Source organism: Rhinatrema bivittatum, chromosome 11 (genome assembly GCF_901001135.1).
Source record: "Rhinatrema bivittatum chromosome 11, aRhiBiv1.1, whole genome shotgun sequence".
Lineage (NCBI taxonomy): Eukaryota > Metazoa > Chordata > Amphibia > Gymnophiona > Rhinatrematidae > Rhinatrema > Rhinatrema bivittatum.
In genome coordinates this window covers 51,489,154-51,510,969 of record NC_042625.1, presented here as the reverse complement: position 1 = coordinate 51,510,969, position 21,816 = coordinate 51,489,154, and the positions used below count along the sequence as shown (strand labels likewise).

At 46.1% G+C, this 21,816-nt stretch overlaps 1 protein-coding gene across 4 annotated transcripts in view; it reads right to left on the bottom strand.

Moving 5' to 3' along the window:
* The window catches only part of MED15 (mediator complex subunit 15), a 211,183-nt gene that overhangs the window by 32,514 nt on the left and 156,853 nt on the right, over window positions 1-21,816 (bottom strand). For 3 of the 4 annotated variants that reach the window (XM_029571059.1, XM_029571061.1, XM_029571060.1), the window contains 2 exons: window positions 15,569-15,641; window positions 14,927-15,087 (listed from right to left, as the gene is read on the bottom strand). The exons of the other annotated variant lie outside the window; for it this stretch is intronic. In XM_029571059.1, the coding sequence (XP_029426919.1) occupies window positions 14,927-15,087; window positions 15,569-15,641 (234 nt within the window). The remainder of the gene's footprint in view (window positions 1-14,926; window positions 15,088-15,568; window positions 15,642-21,816) is intronic. 4 annotated transcript variants of the gene reach the window in all.

Genomic DNA, 21,816 nt, shown 5'->3' with positions numbered 1-21,816 from the left:
TGTTTTTGCTGAGCTCAGTGTTTCCCGGTTAGTTGGGAGCATGAGTTGTTGATAGTTAATAGTCATCTTCCAGTATAAATCAGTCTGTCCACAGTTTGGCTTTTCTAGACATACTGGCGGTATATATGACAGTGATGTCAGCAAGTCAGTTTTATTCAGTCTCCATCTGCTGGTAGGATTGCATAACCTACTGGTGTGGACTGGCCTGCCTTCCTTAGAGGAAAGGAAATTATCAGGTAAGTTGTAATTTCTCCATTCAGTTGCCAAACAAACAATAAAATGCTTTTACACTTTAGTAAGCTCATTACATCATCTTGCTTTTCAGATTTAAAAAAAAAAAAAAAATCACTAGAATTGAATCTATTCTTTTGCCTTTACTGTTTTAATCTGTTGCGCAAGTATTTTCTTGTGTTTTTGCTTAGATTATTTTTTTGTCTTTTTTTTTTTTTTTTTTTTAAGAATATTCAAAGAGGCCCCAATAAAAGTTTTTTCTTTGGTTGATCCATAGGGATTTGAAAATTCTTCCAAGCCTCTCTCACCAGGGCTGAAATGTATTCACCATGTACTCCCCACTCATCCCACATTGATGTTTCATTAGGGGAGGATGGAAGCCACAAGAGAACATAGCCCTCTCACTCTTTGCCCAGATATCTTCTTTCTCCACCCTCCACCATCCCTGTTGCAGCCCTCATGTATCTCCCCACTCCTTCTCAGGATGGGAAATACCATTGCCTCCTGCCCCCAGAACCATCTCACAACCAAGAAAATCCACTCAGCTCCAGATGATCCATTAAAAGACTCATCAGCCTTCTAGTGGAGCAGTAATTTTTCAGTTCGCAGCCCTAACATGATCACCATAAACTCTAGCTTTGAAGACCTATATTTTCTTTCATCTAAGCCCTACTATTGTTTTAGTTGTCTCCCATTTGCTTATTCATGCTTAAAGAATCCTGATGCAAAATTTTACCTTAGTCTTAGATGTTAAATTTGATTTTGCATTGGTTTTATGCTAAATTGCAACAAAATGCTTTACCATCTTCCTGGTATTAGCTGAGCACCTGCAGGTAAGACCAAACCCCCAGGTGAACTGCTTCTGCAGTAGCTGCACCTGTGTTACCAGTTTCTGAATGCAGCCTCTGGCAGGAATACCCTGCTTTCCTTCATGTTGAAACGATCATCAAGACACTCCAGCGTCTGTAAATTGCTCTTGGCCAAATTCACCACCCTATCTAGTTACTGCAGCAAGGAGAGACCACCTTGCACGAGGCTTGAGGACTCTCTACCATGCTCTTAGCCCAAATTAGCCAAAGGTCTAGGTTCAGGTGGACCAGAATGCCATCCTTTCTTGGCACTGCCGCTACACCACTAGATCCTGGGTGCGGTGGCCAAACTGAAAGGTAGTGTTCGAAACTGATAATGTCACCCCAAAACAGCAAGCCGTAGAAACCGTTGATGCTCCAGCTGAATGGGAATATGTAGATATGTCTCTGACAAATCCAGAGACATAAAAAAAATTCCCCCAACTGTACTGCTATTATCCCTGAGCATAAAGTTTCCATGCATAAACGAGCCACTCGGAATGAAGATCGACTCCATTTAGGACCAGGATGTAGTGAAGGGTACAAGCGGGAAGATTGAAAGGACAGTATTGACGCATCTTAACTTACTGGTGCAGATCCAAGAGGGTGTCTTCCAGGAAGTGTTCCACCAGGAAGAACTACCAGGGCAAATGGATCAGACACTCAAAGTGGCGCGAAGTACTCAGTGTGGACCCCTCCTCCTGCTCCCTGGAATGCCTATTAGAATACTTTCTCTCGCTATACCTGGCAAGATTGGCAGCGGCATCTGTCAGAGTTCATGTCAGCGCCATCGCAGCCTACCACAACCCTCATAATGACATCCTGATGTCAAGCCACCCTGCTGGTTTCCAGGTTCATGAACGGCATCCTTAGGCCGAGCTCACCCATTCAGACGCTCCGGTCCCATGGGACCTAAACCTAGTCCTAGAGCAACTGATGCTCCCACCCGCCGAACCTTTGGACAGCTGTCGTCCAAGAGAACTCTCCTAGAAAGTTTTCTTCTTAGCCACCCTTACCTCAGCAAGGAGGGTCAGTGAACTACAAGCATAGGTCCACTATATATCATACCTGGAGTCTCACCATGTTAAGGTGATATCGCAAACACATCCCTCCTTCTTTCCACAAGGTTGTCTCACCTCAACCAGACTACCATCCTACCAACCCCTTCTTTCCGAAGCCAGAGAAGACTGAAGCAGAGAAGCAGCTTCACACATCGGGCTGAAAACGTGCCCTAGCTTATTACAAGCGTTGCACACACTCGTCATCCAGGGCTGGTCAACTCTTCATTTCCCTCAACTTGAATGCCCCGGGCTTTCAGTCTCCAAAAGAGCTCTTTCGTCTTGGATCTCTCAATCCATGCTGTTCTGTTCCAACAAGAGATCAGAAGCCCTGAACACTGTACCGAAGGCCAGCAAGTCAGAGCAATGGCGATGTCCATCATCTACTTAAGCGAAGTGCCTATTCTAGACACATGCAAAGCTGCCATGTGGTCATCGCTACATACCCTCACGTCACGTCATGCCACTGCCTCGGCCAGCAGACGGCCGTGGAGGAGGCAGTAGGAAGAGGCATCTCTTTGTCATGATCAGAGTAAAGAAACTGTCCACGACCAGATTGAGCGTGCCTCTTTGAAGCCAGAAGTATATGATACCCACATGCACACAAGGCAAATGCTTTGAGGAGCTCTGCCACCTAGAGGACCGGAGGACGTTCCTGTTATGACTCGGGAGGTGGACCCTTGATCCGACGTAGTGTGTCAATGTTCTATCGTCGGAAGGTGAGGCCAACTCAGAAGATCTCGAGAGGCGGACGAGGGCAATCTGGATGCAGGCGCCTCCTGCAGGTCGTGTGGTCCAGATAGCTGGCGCCTCCAACAAGTCGTACGATTCAAAAAGCTGAGCTGGCGCCTCCAGCAGGTCGTGTGGTCCAGATAGCTGATGCCTCCCGCAGGTCGTACGATTCAAAGGCTGAGCTGGCGCCTCCAGCAGGTCGATACGGGTAGTCAAGGGTTGGCCAGGGGAACAAGAACCCAAGGATACTCCTCAGCCAGTCCAGGAATCAAGAACTGAAGGATACTCCGCAGCCAGTCCAGGGATCGGGAACCAAAGGATACTCCGCAGCCAGTCCAGGGATCAAGAACCAAACAAAGTCAGAAGCCAGTCCAGGATCAGATACCAAGGAAGAACAGCAGCCAGTCAGGAAGTCAAGCACGGGAGGTCAATCACAGGAACAGAGTACAGGGACAAGACCACAGGAGCCAAGAAGCCAAGGCAAGGTCTGAAGGCACAGACCTTGCCTTAAATAGTTCCCCGAAGATGGAGCCTACAGGAAGGAGCCCAACCTATTTCCTGTAGAGGCTCCTTTAATTCCAGGCTACTGCCACGCGAGCGGCCCTAGGGAACCCCAGGGGGGCGGAGCTAGCCGCGCGGAGAGGACGCCGCAACCATGCTGGTAAGCAGCAGTCACTGCCGCAGGAAAAGCCCGCCGACGCTGGGCCTCAACGTCGGTGGTTCGGCCCACCACGCCGGTGAGTGACTGGCCCCAGTTGCGGCTTGCCACGGCCAGCGGCCAATTCACGTTCCCTCAGACATCATGGCTAATTCAGACTGCTTATTTGCGGAAAATTTCCTTTTCTCTAGTGAAGACCGGTTAATCCACCTTCTCACTCTTGGCTGCCGATTTGTGTGTCTATGGTCCTCCTGAGTGGCTGCGTGTTTGGGGATAACTGTTAAATTTCAGTTTTAGTCCCTAGATTAGTGATGTTACCCTCTTTGTCTGAGCTCAGTGTTTCCATTGACTGAGTACTTGAATAATTGCTGGTTAAAAGTTATAATTAAGTGTTGTTAGTTTGTCCACAGTTGGCTTTTGCAGAGAATACTGGCAGGCTGATTTCAGTACAGGGGTATATATAGCATGACATCAGTTTTGCTTTGTCTCCATCTGCTGGTAGAGGTGCATAACCCACTGGTCGTGGATTAACCTGTCTTCACTAGAGAAAAGGAAATTATCAGTTAGGTAGCAATTTCTCATTACACGTGTAAATGCACTTTACACACGTAAAATGGCTTTTGAAAATTGCTAAGATAGTATGTTATGTTTACTCACATAACTTCTTTGAAAATTACCTCCTTTGTGCAGCCTTACCATGGAATGATAAAGAGGCACTATGACAAATGCCATTTTATTGTCCATTCCTTTCCTAATAATTCCTAACATTGGTTTTTCTTTTGACTGACACCACATACTGAAAAGAGGATTTCAAAGTATTTTCCACTATGATGGTGGTAACTCCTAATATGGACTCTAACATCTCCCTCTCTCTCTCTCACAAACCAACACACAGGCTCTCACTCTCACATGCTTTCCCTCATACACACACACAGGTTCTCACTCTCAGGCACACACACACAGAGCCCCCCCCCCCCCCATGCTCTCTCACCACACGCACACCCACCTATACTCTCATACACACACAAACGAGAAAGGAGTCTCATACTCACCCCTCACTACCCCCCCTTCCATCCCCAGCAGTCTCACAGTCATTCTCTCACTGCCAACATTGTTCCTGCTGCTTCTCTCTTACTCACTACCCTTCCCTTTTCTCCTCCCTCTCATTCACCCCTTCCCTTCCCCTTCTCACTCCTTTCTTCCTTCACTCCTTTCAATTCCTTCCCTCCCCTCACCCTTTTCACTTGTCCATTTCCTTTCCTTCCCCTCCCTTTCACTAATCCCCTTCCCTCTCACCCCTTTCCCTTCCCCCTAACTCATTCACCACCTTTTCTTCCCTCTTGCTACTCCTCCCTTTCCTTCCCTCTTACTGCTTTCCCTCAATTCCTTACCTCCCCTCTCAGTCATTCCTCTTTTATTTATTTATTTAAATCTTTTCTATACCGTCGTTAAGATGGGTACCATCACAACTGTTTACAGTAGGGCACATAAAATAATGATGCTGAAATATATTAATTTACACAGGTGCCATAATGGTTCGGGACATAGTTTTTAAACAATAATAATTGGTTTGTGATAAAATACTGTCCAGATCTTTCTATCTGTTTTGAATACAATATTGTCTTTATAATTGTCACTTTATCTTATAGTGATGAACGAGAAGATAAAATAAAAATAAAAATACAGCTACACACATATTGATTACGTTGGTGTGTGTTGATGTTCATTTGTTCGTACCTTGCACTTTGCCGGTTTGTTTTTTTTATTCCCCCTTCTCTATTTGATAAGCTTGCTTAAATAGCCAGGTTTTTAAGCTTTTTCTAAAGGTTTTGCTGTCTCTTTGTAATCTTAATTCCAAGGGCATGGAGGTTCCACAGTATGGGTCCTGCCAGGGATAGCACCCTTTCTCTTACTTGTGTTAGTCTTGCTGTTTTGATTGATGAAATAGTAAGGAGTGCTTTGTTTGCTGATCTCAGGTTTCTGTTAGGGACGTGTTCGCGGAGGGCTGTGTTAAGCCATTCCGCTTTTTCGTTATGTATTAATTTATATATGGTGCATAGAGTTTTGTACTGTATTCTTTGCTCAACGGGTAACCAGTGTAACTCAGCTAGGGTTTCGGTGATGTGGTCTTTTTTACTTTTACCGGTTAAAATTCTTGCAGCAGTGTTTTGTAAAATTTGTAGTGGTCTGAGTGATGTGTATGGTAGTCCTAGTAGTAGGGCATTACAATAGTCGGTGCTTGCAAAAATCAGCGCTTGTAATACTGAACGAAAGTTGGTAGTTGTTAGAAGTGGTTTGAGTCTTCTGAGAACCATGAGTTTGGTGTATCCTTCTCTCACTTTTAAAGATATATGTTGCTTTAAGCTTAGTTCTGTGTCACTTATTACTCCTAGGTTCCGTACTTTCTCTGCTAGTTCTATTTTTTGGTTGTTTTTGATTGTGATTATGTTTTGAATGATCTCAGTCTTTTTGCGTTCTAAATGTAGGAATTCTGTTTTGTCTATATTGATTACTAGCTCCATTTGGTTTAGTAATTGTTTTATGATGTCAAGATACATATTAGCTATGTTTAATGTTTTTTCAATAGTTTCGTCAGTGGGTAGTATTAATTGAATATCGTCAGCGTATATATAGTGTGTGATGCCCAGACCGGCCAGTAGGTGGCGTAACGGTAACAGGTATATGTTAAAGAGTGTAATAGGGCTGACCGTTGTGGTACTCCTGTTTGTAGGTGTATTTTTTCTGACATTACGTCTTTGATTTGAACTTGGAAGTATCTGTTACTTAGATATGATCTAAACCATTTGATAGTTATGTTAAGGAAAATTAGTTTCTTACCTGATAATTTTTGTTCCTGTAGTACCTAGGATCAGTCCAGACTGCTGGGTTATGCCTCCCCTCCAGCAGATGGAGTCAGAGAAAACTGAAAAGGCACCCCCCTTACATACCGGTGTGCCACCTGCGTCCCCTTCAGTATAATTACTATCAAAGCAGAAGAAGTCCATAACTAATGACTAGATCAAGAAAAGTAACCTGTCTTAACATCAAGTTTGAGCAACACATATAACAAAAAACCTTCTGTTCGAACAAGAACAAAAGCAACCGTAGCTGAATAAGTTTTGGAATTGGGCCGTAGAAACAGCAATATCTGCAAATGTAAAAGAGAAATAACGACGAGCGGACTCTACTGGATGAACGAAATGATGCTGGGCAGGCGTCTGGACTGATCCTAGGTACTACAGGAACGAAAATTATCAGGTAAGAAACTAATTTTCCTTTCCCTGTACGTACCAGGATCAGTCCAGACTGCTGGGATGTACCCAAGCTGCCCTAAATGGGGTGGAGCCCAGAGAGTCCCGCTCTAAGCACACTGCTACCAAAAGAATCGACATCTGGAGCTCAGACATCTAAGCGATAATGTTTAGTAAAAGTGTGCAATGATTTCCAAGTTGCTGCCCTGCAGATTTCTTATGGAGAAACACCTTGGTTTTCAGCCCAAGATGCCGCTTGGGATCGGATAGAATGAGCTTTAAGCCCATCCGGTACTGAACTTCCATGACATATGTACGTAGAAGCAATCGCGTCCTTCAGCCAACGGGCAATAGTGGCCTTTGAAGCCTTACTACCCTTCTTCGGACCGCCCCATAACATGAAAAGATGATCAGACAGCCGAAAGGGGTTAATAACTTCCAAGTATTGAAGAAGTACCCGGACATCCAGCTTCCGCATCTCCCAACCCTGAGGAGAACTGTTATCCCCGACTGAAAAGGCCGGTAACTCCACAGACTGATTGACATGGAAAGAGGAAACTACCTTCGGAAGAAAGGAAGGTACCGTACGAAGAGAGATGCCGGAATCTGAAATACGTAAGAACGGTTCTCTACACGACAAAGCTTGGAGCTCAGAAATACGCCTAGCTGAACAAATAGCTACCAGAAAAATCGTTTTTAGAGTCAAATCCTTTAACGTGGCCCGTTTAAGAGGCTCGAACGGAGCGTTGCAAAGACCGCGGAGTACCAAATTTAAATTCCATGAAGGACAAACACCCGTACTGGTGGGTGCAAATGCTTAGCTCCACGCAAGAAACGAATCACATCGGGATGACAAGCAATGGAGGACCCCTCAATCTTACCCCGTAAACAGCCCAAAGCTGATACCTGCACTCTAAGCGAGCTATAGGCTAAGCCTTTCTTCAACCCATCCTGGAGGAAGGCAAGGATGTGAACTATGGTAGCCTTACGCGGGGACACCTTCAACCCGCTACACCAAGAGTCAAACACCTTCCACACTCTAACATAGGTAAGCGATGTAGACTTCTTACGAGCCCTCAAAAGAGTAGTAATAACCACCTCGGGATATCCTTTCTTTCTTAATTGTCTCCTCTCATAAGCCAGGCCGCTAGACAAAAGCGATCCGCCTGATCGAAAAATACCGGACCCCGACGCAGTAGTTTCGGTAGGTGACCTAGACGTAGAGGACCATCCACCTTTAGGTTGATCAGGTCTGCAAACCACGGTCGTCTCGGCCACAATGGGGCCACCAGAATAACCGGTCCCCGGTGATACTCTATGCGCCGAAGAATCTTGCCCACCAAGGGCCACGGAGGAAACACGTATAGGAGAATGTCTAGAGGCCACGGTAGAACCAGGGCATCCACTCCTTCTGACCAGTGTTCTCTTCTGCGGCTGAAAAACCGAGCCGCTTTCGTGTTCGAACGAGTTGCCATCAGGTCCAGTCGAGGGATTCCCCACCAGCGTGTTACTATTCGCATCGCCTCGTTGGACAGTTCCCATTCTCCGGGATCTAACCACTGCCTGCTGAGGAAATCCGCCTGAATGTTGTCCACCCTGGCGATATGAGACGCAGCTATGCGAGACAGATGATGTTCCACCAAAGCCATCAACTTGGCCGCTTCGGAGGCTACCGGGTGACTCCTGGTGCCCCCCTGACGGTTGATGTAAGTGACGGTGGTTGCATTGTCGGAGAGTATCCAAACTGCTTGGTGACGAACAAACTGGTAGAAATTGATACAGCGCCAACCTGACTGCTCTGGTCTCCAACCGATTTATGGACCACTTTGCTTAGAGTGGCGACCATTGGCCCTGTGTCGATCGGGACTGCAAACCGCTCCCCAACCAGTCAAGCTGGCATCTGTTGTGACTATGATCCATTGAGGAGTTTCCAGGTCCACACCCTGAAACAAATGATGAGGAACCAACCACCATTCGAGGCTGGATCTCGCTGGTTCTAGCAATGGCAAGGGTGGGTGAAACTCTTCCGACCTGGGGTCCCAACGAGACAGAAGGGCTCTTTGCAAGGGTCGTAAATGAGTAAAGGCCCACGGTACCAATTCCAGGGTAGATGCCATAGAACCAAGAACCTGCAAGTAATCCCACATGGTTGGCAAAGGGAGATCCAACAAGGTTCTTACCTGGCTCATCAACTTTTCTGCGTGCGCTAGTGGTAGGAAAACTTTCCCCACCGCTGTATCGAAGCGCGCCCCCAAAAATTCCAGGACTTGCAATGGCACCAGGTGACTTTTGGCAAAGTTGACCACCCATCCTAGGGCGTGTAGGCGATGCAAGACTGCCTGTACCGCTGCCTTGCAAAGCTTCTCCAACTTTGCGCGAATTAACCAGTCGTCCAGGTAGGGATGCACCAATATTCCTTCTCTGCGAAGGCTTGCCGCTACCACCACCATCACCTTGGTGAATACAAGGGGAGCTGTCGCAAGGCGAAAGGGAAGTGCACAGAATGGTAATGTTCGCCCAGCACCATGAATCGTAGAAACCTTTGATGATGTTCTCGTATTCTTATGTGAAGATACGCTTCCGCTAAATCCAAAGAAGCCAAAAATTCTCCCTTGTGGACGGCTGCAATGACTGATCTCAGAGTCTCCATACGGAATCTCGGGATTCGCAACTGTAGGTTGACTTTCTTCAAGTCCAATATTGGTCAAAACAATCCTTCCTTCTTGGGAACCACAAAATAAATGGAGTATCTCGGAGCCGAGATAACGTCTGATGAATAATCTGTTGCTTCTCCCGAGGACCACAGGGAGATATCAGAAAACACTCCCGAAGTGGGCGAACAAAATCCAAAAGCGTGGCCTTGATTTATATTGTCTAGGACCCACTGGTCCGAGGTTATCTTGACCCATTCCTCGTAAGATTGGGAGAGATGTCCCCCGATCCTTGGGATAAAGGAATGGGTCGGCGCCCCTTCATTGTGAAGTCTTAGAGGGGGTAAAGGTGTGCGAGGTCCCACCACGCTGAGGTCGCCTGCCACGAAAGGAATGCGCCCATGTCTGAGACCTGGAAGGTGTCTGCTGTGAAGCGAAGGATGTTCCCCTTCCGGCACGAAAACGCCATTGACCGTGAAAGCGACCCCCGAAAGGCCCCTGCAAACCGAGAAGCCTTGGGCTTGTCCTCCGGGAGCTTGTAGACCTTATTGTCTCCCAAGTCCTTAATAAGTTGCTCCAACTGTTCGCCAAACAGCAGCTTACCCTTGAATGGAAAGGAACCTAGCTGAGACTTAGAGGTAGAGTCCGCCGCCCAATGGCGGAGCCATAACAGTCTCCTGCCTGAGACTGCCGAGGACATCGTGCAAGCGGATGTTCTGAGAAGATCGTATAAAGCATCAGCCGTATAAAGCATCAGTCGTATAAAGCGACTGCCGACTCCATACGATTCGCCTGTTCAGTCTCTTCAGGAGAAAGTTCCTGTGACATGAGCAATTGTTGAACCCAGCGGAGGGTAGCCCTCTGCATAAGGCTGCTGCAAACAGCAGCCCTTACCCCCAAGGCTGAAACTTCAAAAATGCGCTTAAGTAAAATTTCCAATTTTCTATCCTGAAGATCCTTAAGGGCAGTCCCCCCAGTGACAGGGATGGTAGTATGTTTGACTACAGCCATAACCGCTGAGTCTACCTGAGGGGTCATGAGGAGATCCAAAGATTCCAGGGGTAACGGGTAGAGCTTTTCCATGGCCCTACTGACCCTTAAGGATGCTTCTGGAAAATCCCATTCCTTAGAAACAATTTGAAAAAGTTTCGGATGAAAAGGAAAAGTTTGGGGAGGAGAAAAAAGTCCGGATAAAACCGAATCCCCTGGGGAGGGGTCTAGGACCGTCGAAGGCAGGGAAACTTCCAGTTCTCCGAGTACATGCGGAATCAGGGGGTCCAACTGCTCCTTACTGAATAAACGTAGCACCTATGGATCATCCCCCTCGACTGGGATAGGAACATCTGCACCTCCATTGATCCCCAAATTGGCCAGGTCCGTAAGAGAAAGATCCGCAAGGGCCGAGGACTCAGGGACCTCGGTAGACGTAGTAGGAACAGGGATCCTTGGCCCAGAAATTCCCATGTCCGGAACTGGAGGAAAAGGTCTGGTAGTTACAGCCCCTGCATTAGCTAGGTCTGCTTCAGCCTCCAGGTAGGCTTTATGCATTAATAGAATGAACTGGGATGAAAAAGGGGGCTGTCTCTTTAACGGTCCCCCAGGAGCCAAATTCGAGGGAGGGGCTGTATGAGCACTCGAATCGTGCTGTTTTTCTGGGCTTAATGCCGGTGGGGAGAGAGAAGGAACCACCTCCTCCTCCCAGCCCTGCATCGGACTCCAATGCATTCAAAATGGCCACCGCTGCTTCCCCGAGCATGCCTGGCCGAAAACGTTTGGCTGCCGGCTCCTCCGAGGTGCTACGCGGGCGGGAGCTCCTGCCTGACATTGGCTTCCGCGAGGGTCCCTCGCCCCTGGGAAGACAACGGGAGCAGAGACTCTTGCGGGAGAGTCGGCTCCCCGAGTCTCCACAAGCCGCACAAGAATGCCCACGTGGCATGAAATGGCGCGAAACAAATGCTGCAGACCGGGTGAAAACAATCCACCCCCTCCGGAGGCCCGGAAAACGTGGCAGGCGCACTGACTGACAGGTAAAATGAAATAAAATTACCTTGCTGGCTATCGTATATGACTCCTGGAATTCTTAAATACTTTTTTTTTTTGTATCTGTCACAGCCACCAGAGGAATAAACCTCCCTGGTCTTAAGTAATAGACAGTGACACAACCAGAGGAAAAACTTCTCTGGGGCAAGGTAGCAACCAAAAGAGGAGAAAAGTGACCGGCCCGCCGGTAAATAGTCTCCTCTGTCACTGGGCTAGTGGCCAAAGTCTCCGGGTAAAAGGCTTAAGGGCAATGCCCTGCCTAGCCTGCCTTAGAAAGAAATGTATAAAAGTTTGCTCTTCCTTTTTTTTTTTTTTTATTGATCTAGTCAAAGGCAATAGACAGAGAAATAACTAGAACCAAACCTGGTCATACACATGTAAATAATTTGAAATCTTTGTGACAGGGATCAGGACCGCAGGTCATGCCTCTGCATCTGCTGGAGTCAGAGAGATACTGAAGAGGACGCAGGTGGCACACCAGTATGTAAGGGGGGGTGCCTTTTCAGTTTTCTCTAACTCCATCTGCTGGAGGGGAGGCATAACCCAGCAGTCTGGACTGCTCCTGGTACGTACAGGGAACTTACATCTATTTCCTCTAGTCTATTTAAAAGTATGTCATGATTTACGGTATCAAAGGCTGCTGACAGGTCCAGCATCACTAAAATATAATGTTTGCCATTGTCGAAACCTCTCATGATGTTGTCTGTTAATGCTAGCAGTAGTGTCTCTGTGCTATAGTGTTTTCTAAAGCCATGTTGTGATGGATACAAGATGTTATTGTTATCTAAGTGTTCCGCTAGTTGCTTTTGTATAGTTTTCTCAATTAATTTTGCAATAAGTTTGATTCTAGTCTGCAATTGCTCAGATTAAGCAGGTCGCTGTTTTTCTTCTTTAAAATTGGTTTTACAATTGCCCCTTTTAGATTATCTGGTATGATTCCTTTCTCTAAAGATAAATTAACTATCTTTGCTAATGTCGGTGATACTGTATTGGCTATTTTTTATTTCTGTGGAATTTCCATTCCCTACCCTCTCACTCACACTTTCCCTCACTCACAACCCCATCACTTCCCTTCCACTATTTAGTTCAGTTCCCTTTTCCTCCCCTTCATTCTCAGTAAGAAGGAAGGAGAGGGAAGGGAAGGGAAACTGAGCAAGTGAGACAGATGGAAAGATAAGCAATGGGGAGAGGAGGCAAGGGAGTGAGACATTCACTCCTCCCTTCCCTTTCACAGTATGCCTCCCTCACCTCCTGTGTTCTGTCACATTACAGTGGTCATCCTCAGGCCACCTGAGATAATAATCTTGTGGGCCAGTCTTTGCCAAGTTGTTGTGGTCCTCTTTAGCCTGGGGGGGGGGGGGGGAATCCTTTGCAGACAGATCTTCAACTTGCTGCTGTGGTTCTGCTCATGTGCCCGCAGGAGATGGGATCTCTGCAGGCACATCATCATCGCACTACCATTGTTGCGCTCATGTATCCACAGGAGGTGGAATCCCCGCGGGCAGATAATCATTGCGCTGCTGTGGTGTTGGGCAGCTCTGTTGGGTGGGCCTAAGCCCAAAGTGGGTATGCGCCACAGCCCATCCAGGCCCATCCGTGGCTATGCCATAAGTTTTGATAACATTCAAAGTTTTGTATTGGTTCTGTTTGATATATTTGCAGCCTTTTACATGCTTGACCATCAGATTCTGCATTTTTGTTTGTACAATCCTCAAGTGGTTCAGATCCTATCTGTTTGCATGATCTCAACAAGGAGTACCTCAGGGATCTGCGCTGTCTGCCACGTTATTTAATATCTATATGGCTCCTATTTGCCAATTTCTTCACAGATAAAAAACCTCGAGGTAACTCTGGATTATAGCAACTATGCGTAAACATGTTAAAACTAAGTAAACACTGGCTTTTTCAATTTGAAATTTCTACAGTGATTAAAACTGCTACTGCACTCCTTGGACATTCGCTCTGTTTTGCAGGCCAAATATTGACTATTGTAATTCTATTCTTACTGGGATGCCAGCAAACACACTTAGAACACTTCAGTTGATATAGAACAACGCTGCCCGGGTAATCAGCAGTCAAGGTTTGAGGACACACATTATGCCAATACTATATAACCTTCACTGGCTTTCAACAGAATCACAAATTAAATACAAACTGTTTTGGTTCATAAGATGATAGGTGAGAACAGCTTTCCTTGGATGAATGCATTGCTACATACTTATAATCCAAATAGGTACTCCCAAAAGGGCTTATTAGACATCCCATTCCTTCATCAGATGTTTTATGTTCAGACTGCACATGTGGAATTTACCCAAGAGGCTCACCTGCATGCTCACATGGCTATATACCTAGGGGTCTTATTCCACACATATTCAAATTATATCTGAGAGCTTAAACACAAGAGCTTATCAAATGTAAACATACACTGGAATTACACCTGAGGGCTTGAACCCAGGAGTTTATTCCCCACACAAATATGGACATGCACCCTCCGACTCAGTACATTACGGTTCCAGGTACTTTATGATACGTTTATTTGAGCAATAAGGTGATAGAGCAGAGAATAAATAAAATCAGATAATACAGAAGAGTTACTTGCAGATAATGACTATTAAAGAGAATACCTAAATAAATTATATATATAAAACAAAGCTTAAATTTCTGATTAATGTCAAGCCCAGGAATCAGTCTGCCTTGCCACATCCAGAAGACTGACGTGTATAGTGATCTCTCTCTTCAAGCTTTTCTCACTTTTATATACTAAAACTGGCAACTGCTTGGGACAGGAAGCAGGAGTGATGCTCCCTCCCTCTCTGTGGTTTTATCAGTTCAAACCTCTCTATTCAGCGCATCTGTTAATACTCTTTGGCTCGAACCTTGGTACTGGCCAGGTTCGTTTGACAGACACATGCAGTTCTTTAGAACCCTTTACCAGAGCAACTTTGGTTGACTATGTACATAAAAACTTTAAAACATTTTCTTGACCTATTTGTTCCAACAGGATTTTGCAAGGTAATATCTGTTTTTTTTTTCTGTATGAGACATAAGATATGATCTTTTGGGGATCAGATGATGGTTTTTAAGGGAATGGATATTACTTTGGGGACAGTGTATTTTGCTTTTTGTCTTTGTTATCCATGTTTGGTTATGTTGTTTTAATATGTATATTTTTGGCTTGTATACTACTTTGAACTTTGGATTATATGCGACATATAAATCTTTTAATATATCTTCTCCCACCATGCACCATCTAATGACATGGGAATTTTGAAAAAGTTTCAGAGCTTGGAGAAAGCTTCTCTGACTTGACATATGACAGGCCATGTGATTACAAGGATGTTTATCTTTGGAGAACACAGTAACAAGACAAATATACCCAGATCTGACTTTCTGTAAATACCTTAATACTCCTGAATAAACATTCTAAGACTGTAAAATGTTCAATACGGATACATACGTAATTGGTGGGCCATGAATAGCCATCATGGCTGGCATGAACGTTCGATAGAGAGAATGGTTGAACACAGGTGAACGTATGTTTGGTAGGACAGCATCCAGAAGTGGCTGGCATAAATACTGCTGCTTGGTTGGAGGCACCGTTGGAGGTGGGGGAGTAAACTAGAACAGAGATATACAACTGTTAGGAAATATATCAAAGCTTTATTTCACAAGGTCATTCCAGTGGACTACAGCCACTTCTTAAATTGAGATTTGGGGAGGAATTCCACATTGCCACTTAATCCAATAAGTAGAGTTTGGCAGCTTTACTTCATCTCAGATTTGTGCTCAATACAGGGGGCAGCAGCAAATGTTATGGTACAAGTCAGTGAATTCCTTTCATGCTCAGTGCCTGTCAGCTCCGCAATGTGCAAAGAGGGCTTCCTTTCTCTAACACTGGGCCAGCAGCAGTCATTGCTTCTTCTGAGTAAGTACTAGAGCTTGGTCCATGCTACTCCTGGCACCTGGATTTTAGCAGGAATGAGCTTCTGGTTGCAAGGTCTTTGGAAATGAGCTGCTACTCTAAGCCACTCTCTACTGGACTGTTCACTTTACTTAGCTATATGGAGAAAGTGCCTTCCAAAGAATAGCTGCCACTCACCAAAACACTATCACTTTCATTTTTCAGCTTATCCAGAGCAATTTCACATTTCTCTAGAGTTTTCAATGGACACCTGCAGGCAGGACAGACCAAAGAGAGAGGGAAGAGAATAAGGGGCAGAGAAAATGTGAAGATGTGCACTTGTATATTGTTCCTGCTGAGCTTAAAGGTATCAATACCCTCCAACACTAGAATTATAATTAGCAATTGAAGCTAAATTGTTTGCAGAGAAAAAATGAACACATGCTTTAATTGCTAATGGCATTCCCCCTCTTGCCATGACTGGTTTTATTAAGCATGCATCTGACTGGAGGTCCTATCAGTGAAGATCTTGTCAGGCTATCTGACCAAAAAGAGCTAATGGAAAGGACTTAGCTTCCACAGCTCTTGACTCCATGTGAAGACTCCAATGCAGTTACAGCTGTTAGTACAGGAAACTGAAATGAGTGGCATGCATCTAAACAAGGAGAATGGGATGTGGGGAAGGTTCATACATTTCTCATTTATGCTCACCTCTTTCTGGTTTACTATTACTCTTGCCAAACAAGATCATGTCAATTTGACAAACACCCTTGTTTGCAATCCCTACCATCTCTTTACTGTGCTCACCTGCCTCTGCCTCCCATTCCTCCTTCGCTTTCTGCCCAGACTATGCCTAACTTCTTGCATGATAAGACTGACAAGATTAAATTGGACTGCCTCCCCCGTCCCCACTTTATTCACCTCCCCTTCCTTTTCTGAAAACACAGAGCAGAAAATGGCCCATCTCTCCTCCTCCAAAAACTTACTACTTGTTTCTCTAACCCCATTCCCACCCAGCTCTTTAACTCTATTTCCCCTGCAGTCATCCCTTCTAGCTGTCACTGCAACTGTCCTATCTTCCTTCAAATATGCTATCATCACCCCCTCCTTAAAAAGCCTTCACTAGATCCTATGCCTTTCTAACTATCATCCTATTTCCCTCTTCCCTAGCACATACAAACTGCTTGAATATGGCATTCACCCTCCAATATCTTGACTTTTTCATCTCAAGCCATTCTGGATCCATTTCAATCTGGAGACTGCTCTTGCCAAAGTCTTCAGTTACATCTTTGTCACCAAAGCCAAGGGCCTTTACTCGATCCTCAACTTTCTTGACTTATCTGCTGCTTTTGACACACTTGATTACTATCTACTCCTTGAAATACTTTACTCGACTGGATTTCAGGATGCTCCTCTATCCTGGTTTTCTTCTTGCCTTTCCTATCGCACTTTTACTTTATCCTCTGGTGGTTCTTCCTCCATTGCTATTCCACTATCAGTCTGTGTGCCTCAAAGCTCTGTCCTGGGTCTCCTCCTTTCTCTCTACACTTTTTCCCCTCAGTGCTCTGATCTCATAGAAACATAGAAATGACGGCAGAAGAAGACCAGACGGCCCATCCAGTCTGTCCAGCAAGCTTTCGCACTTTTTTTCTTTCACGTACTTATCTGTTTCTCTTGGCTCTTAGTAACCTTTTTTTTTTTTATTCTATTTCCCTTCCACCCCCGCCATTAATGTAGAGAGCAGTGTTGGACCTGCATCTAAGTGAAATAGCTTAATTTAGTTAGGGGTATTAACCACCGCAATAAGCAAGCTACACCCATGCTTATCTGTTTATTCAGACTATGTAATTCAGTCCTTGTTGACTGTTGCCTGAATATAGATCCACCTTTCTTCATTCCCCCCTGCCGTTGAAGCAGAGAGCCATGCTGGCTATGCATTGAAAGTGAAGTATCAGTCTTGCTCCTCTACCGTTGAAGCAGAGAGCTATGCTGGCTTTGCATTGAAGTGAAATATTAGACTTGCTCCCCTGCCGTTGAAGCAGAGGGCTATGCTGGATATGTGTGAATTGTCAAAATTTCCTCCCCTGCCGTTGAAGCAGAGGGCTATGCTGGATATGCGTGAATTGTCAAAAATTTCCTCCCCTGCCGTTGAAGCAGAGAGCTATGCTGGATTTGTGTTGAAAGTGAAGTATCAGGTATTTTATTGGTTTGGGGTAGTAACCGCCGTAACAAGCAAGCTACACCAATGCTTATCTGTTTATTCAGACTATGTAATTCAGTCCTTGTTGACTGTTGCCTGAATATAGATCCACCTTTCTTCATTCCCCCCTGCCGTTGAAGCAGAGAGCCATGCTGGCTATGCATTGAAAGTGAAGTATCAGTCTTGCTCCTCTACCGTTGAAGCAGAGAGCTATGCTGGCTTTGCATTGAAGTGAAATATTAGACTTGCTCCCCTGCCGTTGAAGCAGAGGGCTATGCTGGATATGCGTGAATTGTCAAAATTTCCTCCCCTGCCGTTGAAGCAGAGGGCTATGCTGGATATGTGTGAATTGTCAAAATTTCCTCCCCTGCTGTTGAAGCAGAGAGCTATGCTGGATTTGTGTTGAAAGTGAAGTATCAGGTATTTTATTGGTTTGGGGTAGTAACCGCCGTAACAAGCAAGCTACTCCCCTGCTTTTATGTGGTTGCAAATCCTTTTTTCCACATTTCCTCTTGCCGTTGAAGCATAGAGCAATGTTGGAGTCGCATTATTGAATAAGGATATTCATCTCCAGGTAGTAGCCAACATTCCCTCAAGCCACCCCCATGCCTCTTGTCTTCATTCACATCCTCTAGACTTTATGGATCCACTGTATTTATCCCACGCCCCTTTGAAATCCTTCACAGTTTTGGTCTTCACCACTTCCTCTGGAAGGGCGTTCCAGGTATCCACCACCCTCTCCGTGAAGAAATACTTCCTGACATTGGTTCTGAGTCTTCCTCCCTGGAGTTTTAAATCGTGACCCCTGGTTCTGCTGATTTTTTTGCAACGGAAAAGGTTTGTCGTTGTCTTTGGATCTTTAAAACTTTCAAGTATCTGAAAGTCTGTATCATATGACCCCTACTCCTCCTTTCCTCCAGGGTGTACATATTTAGATTCTTCAATCTCTCCTCATAAGTCATTTGATGAAGACCCTCCACCTTTTTGGTCCCCCTTCTCTGGACCGCCTCCATCCTGTCTCTGTCCTTTCGGAGATACGGTCTCCAGAACTGAACACAGTTCTCCAGGTGAGGCCTCACCAAGGACCTGTACAAGGGGATAATCACTTCCCTTTTCTTACTCGATATTCCTCTCTCTATGCAGCCCAGCATTCTTCTGGCTTTTGCTATCGCCTTGTCACATTGTTTCGCCGACTTCAGATCATTACACACTATCACCCCAAGGTCTCACTCCTGCCCTGTGCACATCAGCCCTTCTCCCCCCATCGAATACAGTTCTTCTGGATTTCCACACCCCATATGCATGACTCTGCACTTCTTGGCATTGAATCTCAGCTGCCATATCTTCGACCACTCTTCCAGTTTCCTTAAATCCCATCTCATTTTCTCCACTCCTTCCGGTGTGTCCACTCTGTTGCAGATCTTAGTGTCATCCGCAAAAAGACAAACCTTACCTTCTATCCCATCCGCAATGTCGCTCACAAAGATATTGAACAGGACCGGTCCCAACACCGACCCTTGCGGCACTCCGCTCAACACCGCTCTCTCTTCAGAGTAAGTTCCATTTACCATCACACATTGACTTCTGTCCGTCAACCAGTTTGCAATCCAGGTCACCACTTTTGTGCTGACAACTACCAAATCTACACCAGAAATTTCCTGGATGGCACACTGCCACTTTAAACTTAACAAGGGCAAGAGGGAATTTCTTGTCTTCCCCTCACCTGGCCAACCTGTTTTCCTCTTCCTTCTTTTTTCTCTCTCTGTGGATGGTTCTCTCATCCTCCAAATTCCCTTGGCCCGCAACCTTGGGGTCACCTTTCATGCCTTTCTTTCCTTCTCTACACCAGTGGCATAGCCATGGGCGGACAGTGGCACACTCACTTTGCGCTCAGGCCCATCCACTCAGAATTACCCGGCACCTGAGAAGAGAGGCCCGATACAGGGCCATCGCAAAACTCATCCCACGCGGCCCAAGAGGAGAGGCCCGACAATTGCAGAGCCGTTGCGGAGCTCATCCTGTGCAGCCCAATGCCCGAGAAGAGCCCCGACCATCGCAGGGCCGTTGTGGAGCTCATCCAGTGCGGCCCGACCCCTGAGAAGAGGCCCGACTGTCACAGGGCCATCGCGGAGTTCATCCCGCGTGGCCTGAGAAGAGAGGCCGGACCGTCTCAGTGCCATCACAAGCTCAACAGGCATGGCCAAAGAAGAGGCCCTTGCAGCAAGGAGGTCTGGAAGAGAGGAAGAGGCCCTGATAGTGTGTGTGTGTGTGTGTGTGTATGTATGAGAGAAATGAAAGACAGAATGGGAGTGAGAAGCATCTGTGTGTGCATGTGTGTGAAAGAGCATAGGAGTGAGAAGCCTGAGTGTGTGTGTGTATAAAAGAAGGAGGGAGTGAAGTCTCTGTGTGTGTGTGAGTGTGAGTGAGAGCAAGCGAGAGAGCATGTGCATGGGAGTGAGAATGGAGAAATTACCTGAATTTTGTTTTCTTTAGTGTAGACAGATGGACTCGGGACTCCCCTGCCAGCAGATGGAGACTGAGTCAGATTTCAAAGCTGCCGCCACCCTACATACACCCCTGCAGTGACCTCAGCCCTCTAGTATTCTCTTCAAAAGCCATTGTGGACATATTAGTGAAAAAACTTGATTTAAAACTGATAACCGTAACTGTACTCAACCAATCATAAACACTTAACCCAGTAAGCATACTGGTGCCCTGATCTAGGGACTGGATGAAGGCTTACCAGTAATCTCTTGGATTCGATATCCATTCCATGGGCAGATCCTTGGTACAGTTTATGGGCAGCTGAGGGCAGAATGCTGAGTCCATCTGTCTACACCAAGGAAAACAAAATTATCAGGTAAATAATTTTCCATTTCTTAGCGTGTAGCCAGATGGACTTAGGACCAATGGGATGTACAAAAGCTACTCCCGATCAGACCGGTCAACACCACCCGTGCAAAGGCTGTGTCCTCTCGGGCCTGCATGTCCAGGTGCTAAAACCTGGAGAAGGAGTGCAAGGAGTGCTGAGTAGCGACCATGTCGCTACTCAGCAGATATCTTGGGAGATAGCAGCCTAACTTCCGCCCATGAGACTGCCAGAGCTCTAGTGGAATGAGCTCTCAACTGAGAAAGTAATGGCTTTCCAGCCTCTACATAGACTCCCGTGACCACCTCCTTAATCCAGCGAGCTATGGTAGCTCTGTTTCTTTCTGCCGTGAAGGACAAACAGGCGGTCCATCTTTCGGATCAGTTCTGAGACTTCCAGATACCACACTAAAAGTCTCTTGACATCCAAATGATGGAGGAGATGATATTCCTCCGCATCCTTGAATTTATTTAGTGATGACAATGAAATGGACTTATTCAAATTATACTCCGAGACTACTTTGGGCAAGAAGGATGGGACAGTACATAGCTATAATGCCCCTGGAGTCATCTGGAGGAACGGCTCCCAGCATAACAACTCCTGTAGTTCCAAGATGCAACATGCCAGGCATATAGCCACCAGGAACACAGTTTTCAAGGTCAGTAAACACAAGGAAAGACTTTGCAGTGGCCAAAATGAAGGATCTGCCAAGAATTCCAGTACTAAATTGAGATTCCACAAGGGGACTGCTAACCGTAAGGGAGATCAAAGGTGCTTCACTCTCTTCAGAAAACGGGCTACGTCAGGGTGGGCCGACAGGAAGGCCCCATTCACCTTATCCTTGAAACAGGAGAGAGCTGCTACTTGCATCTTCAAGGAGTTAAGGGCCAAACCTTTATTCAAATCGTCCTGCAAAAATTCCAGAATAAGTGGGATTTTGACCGCCTGAGGGTTGACACCACGTTCCTCTCACCAGATCTCAAATACTCTCCCCAGTCCTGCACGTACGCTAGGGATGTGGAGAACTTCCGACCACGGAGCAAAGTGTCAATTTCTATCACAGTATACCCTCGCTACATCAAGCGAACACTCTCAAGGGCCAGTCGGATCGTCATGAAGGACTGGTCCCTGCTGTAAGAGGTCCCTGAGCGGTGGGAGGCGCAGGAGATTCCCCACCAGGAGTCGCCACATATCATGGACGCCTGGGCCAATCCGGAGCTACCAGTAAGATTAGTCCCCTGTGGTATTTGATTCTGCGAATGACACTGCCCAGCAGGGCCATGGAGAGAAGAGGCGTATAGCAACTCATATTCCAACCAGATCTGGATGAGAGGATCGATTCCCAAGGTCCATGGATCTCTTCTGCGACTGAAGAAT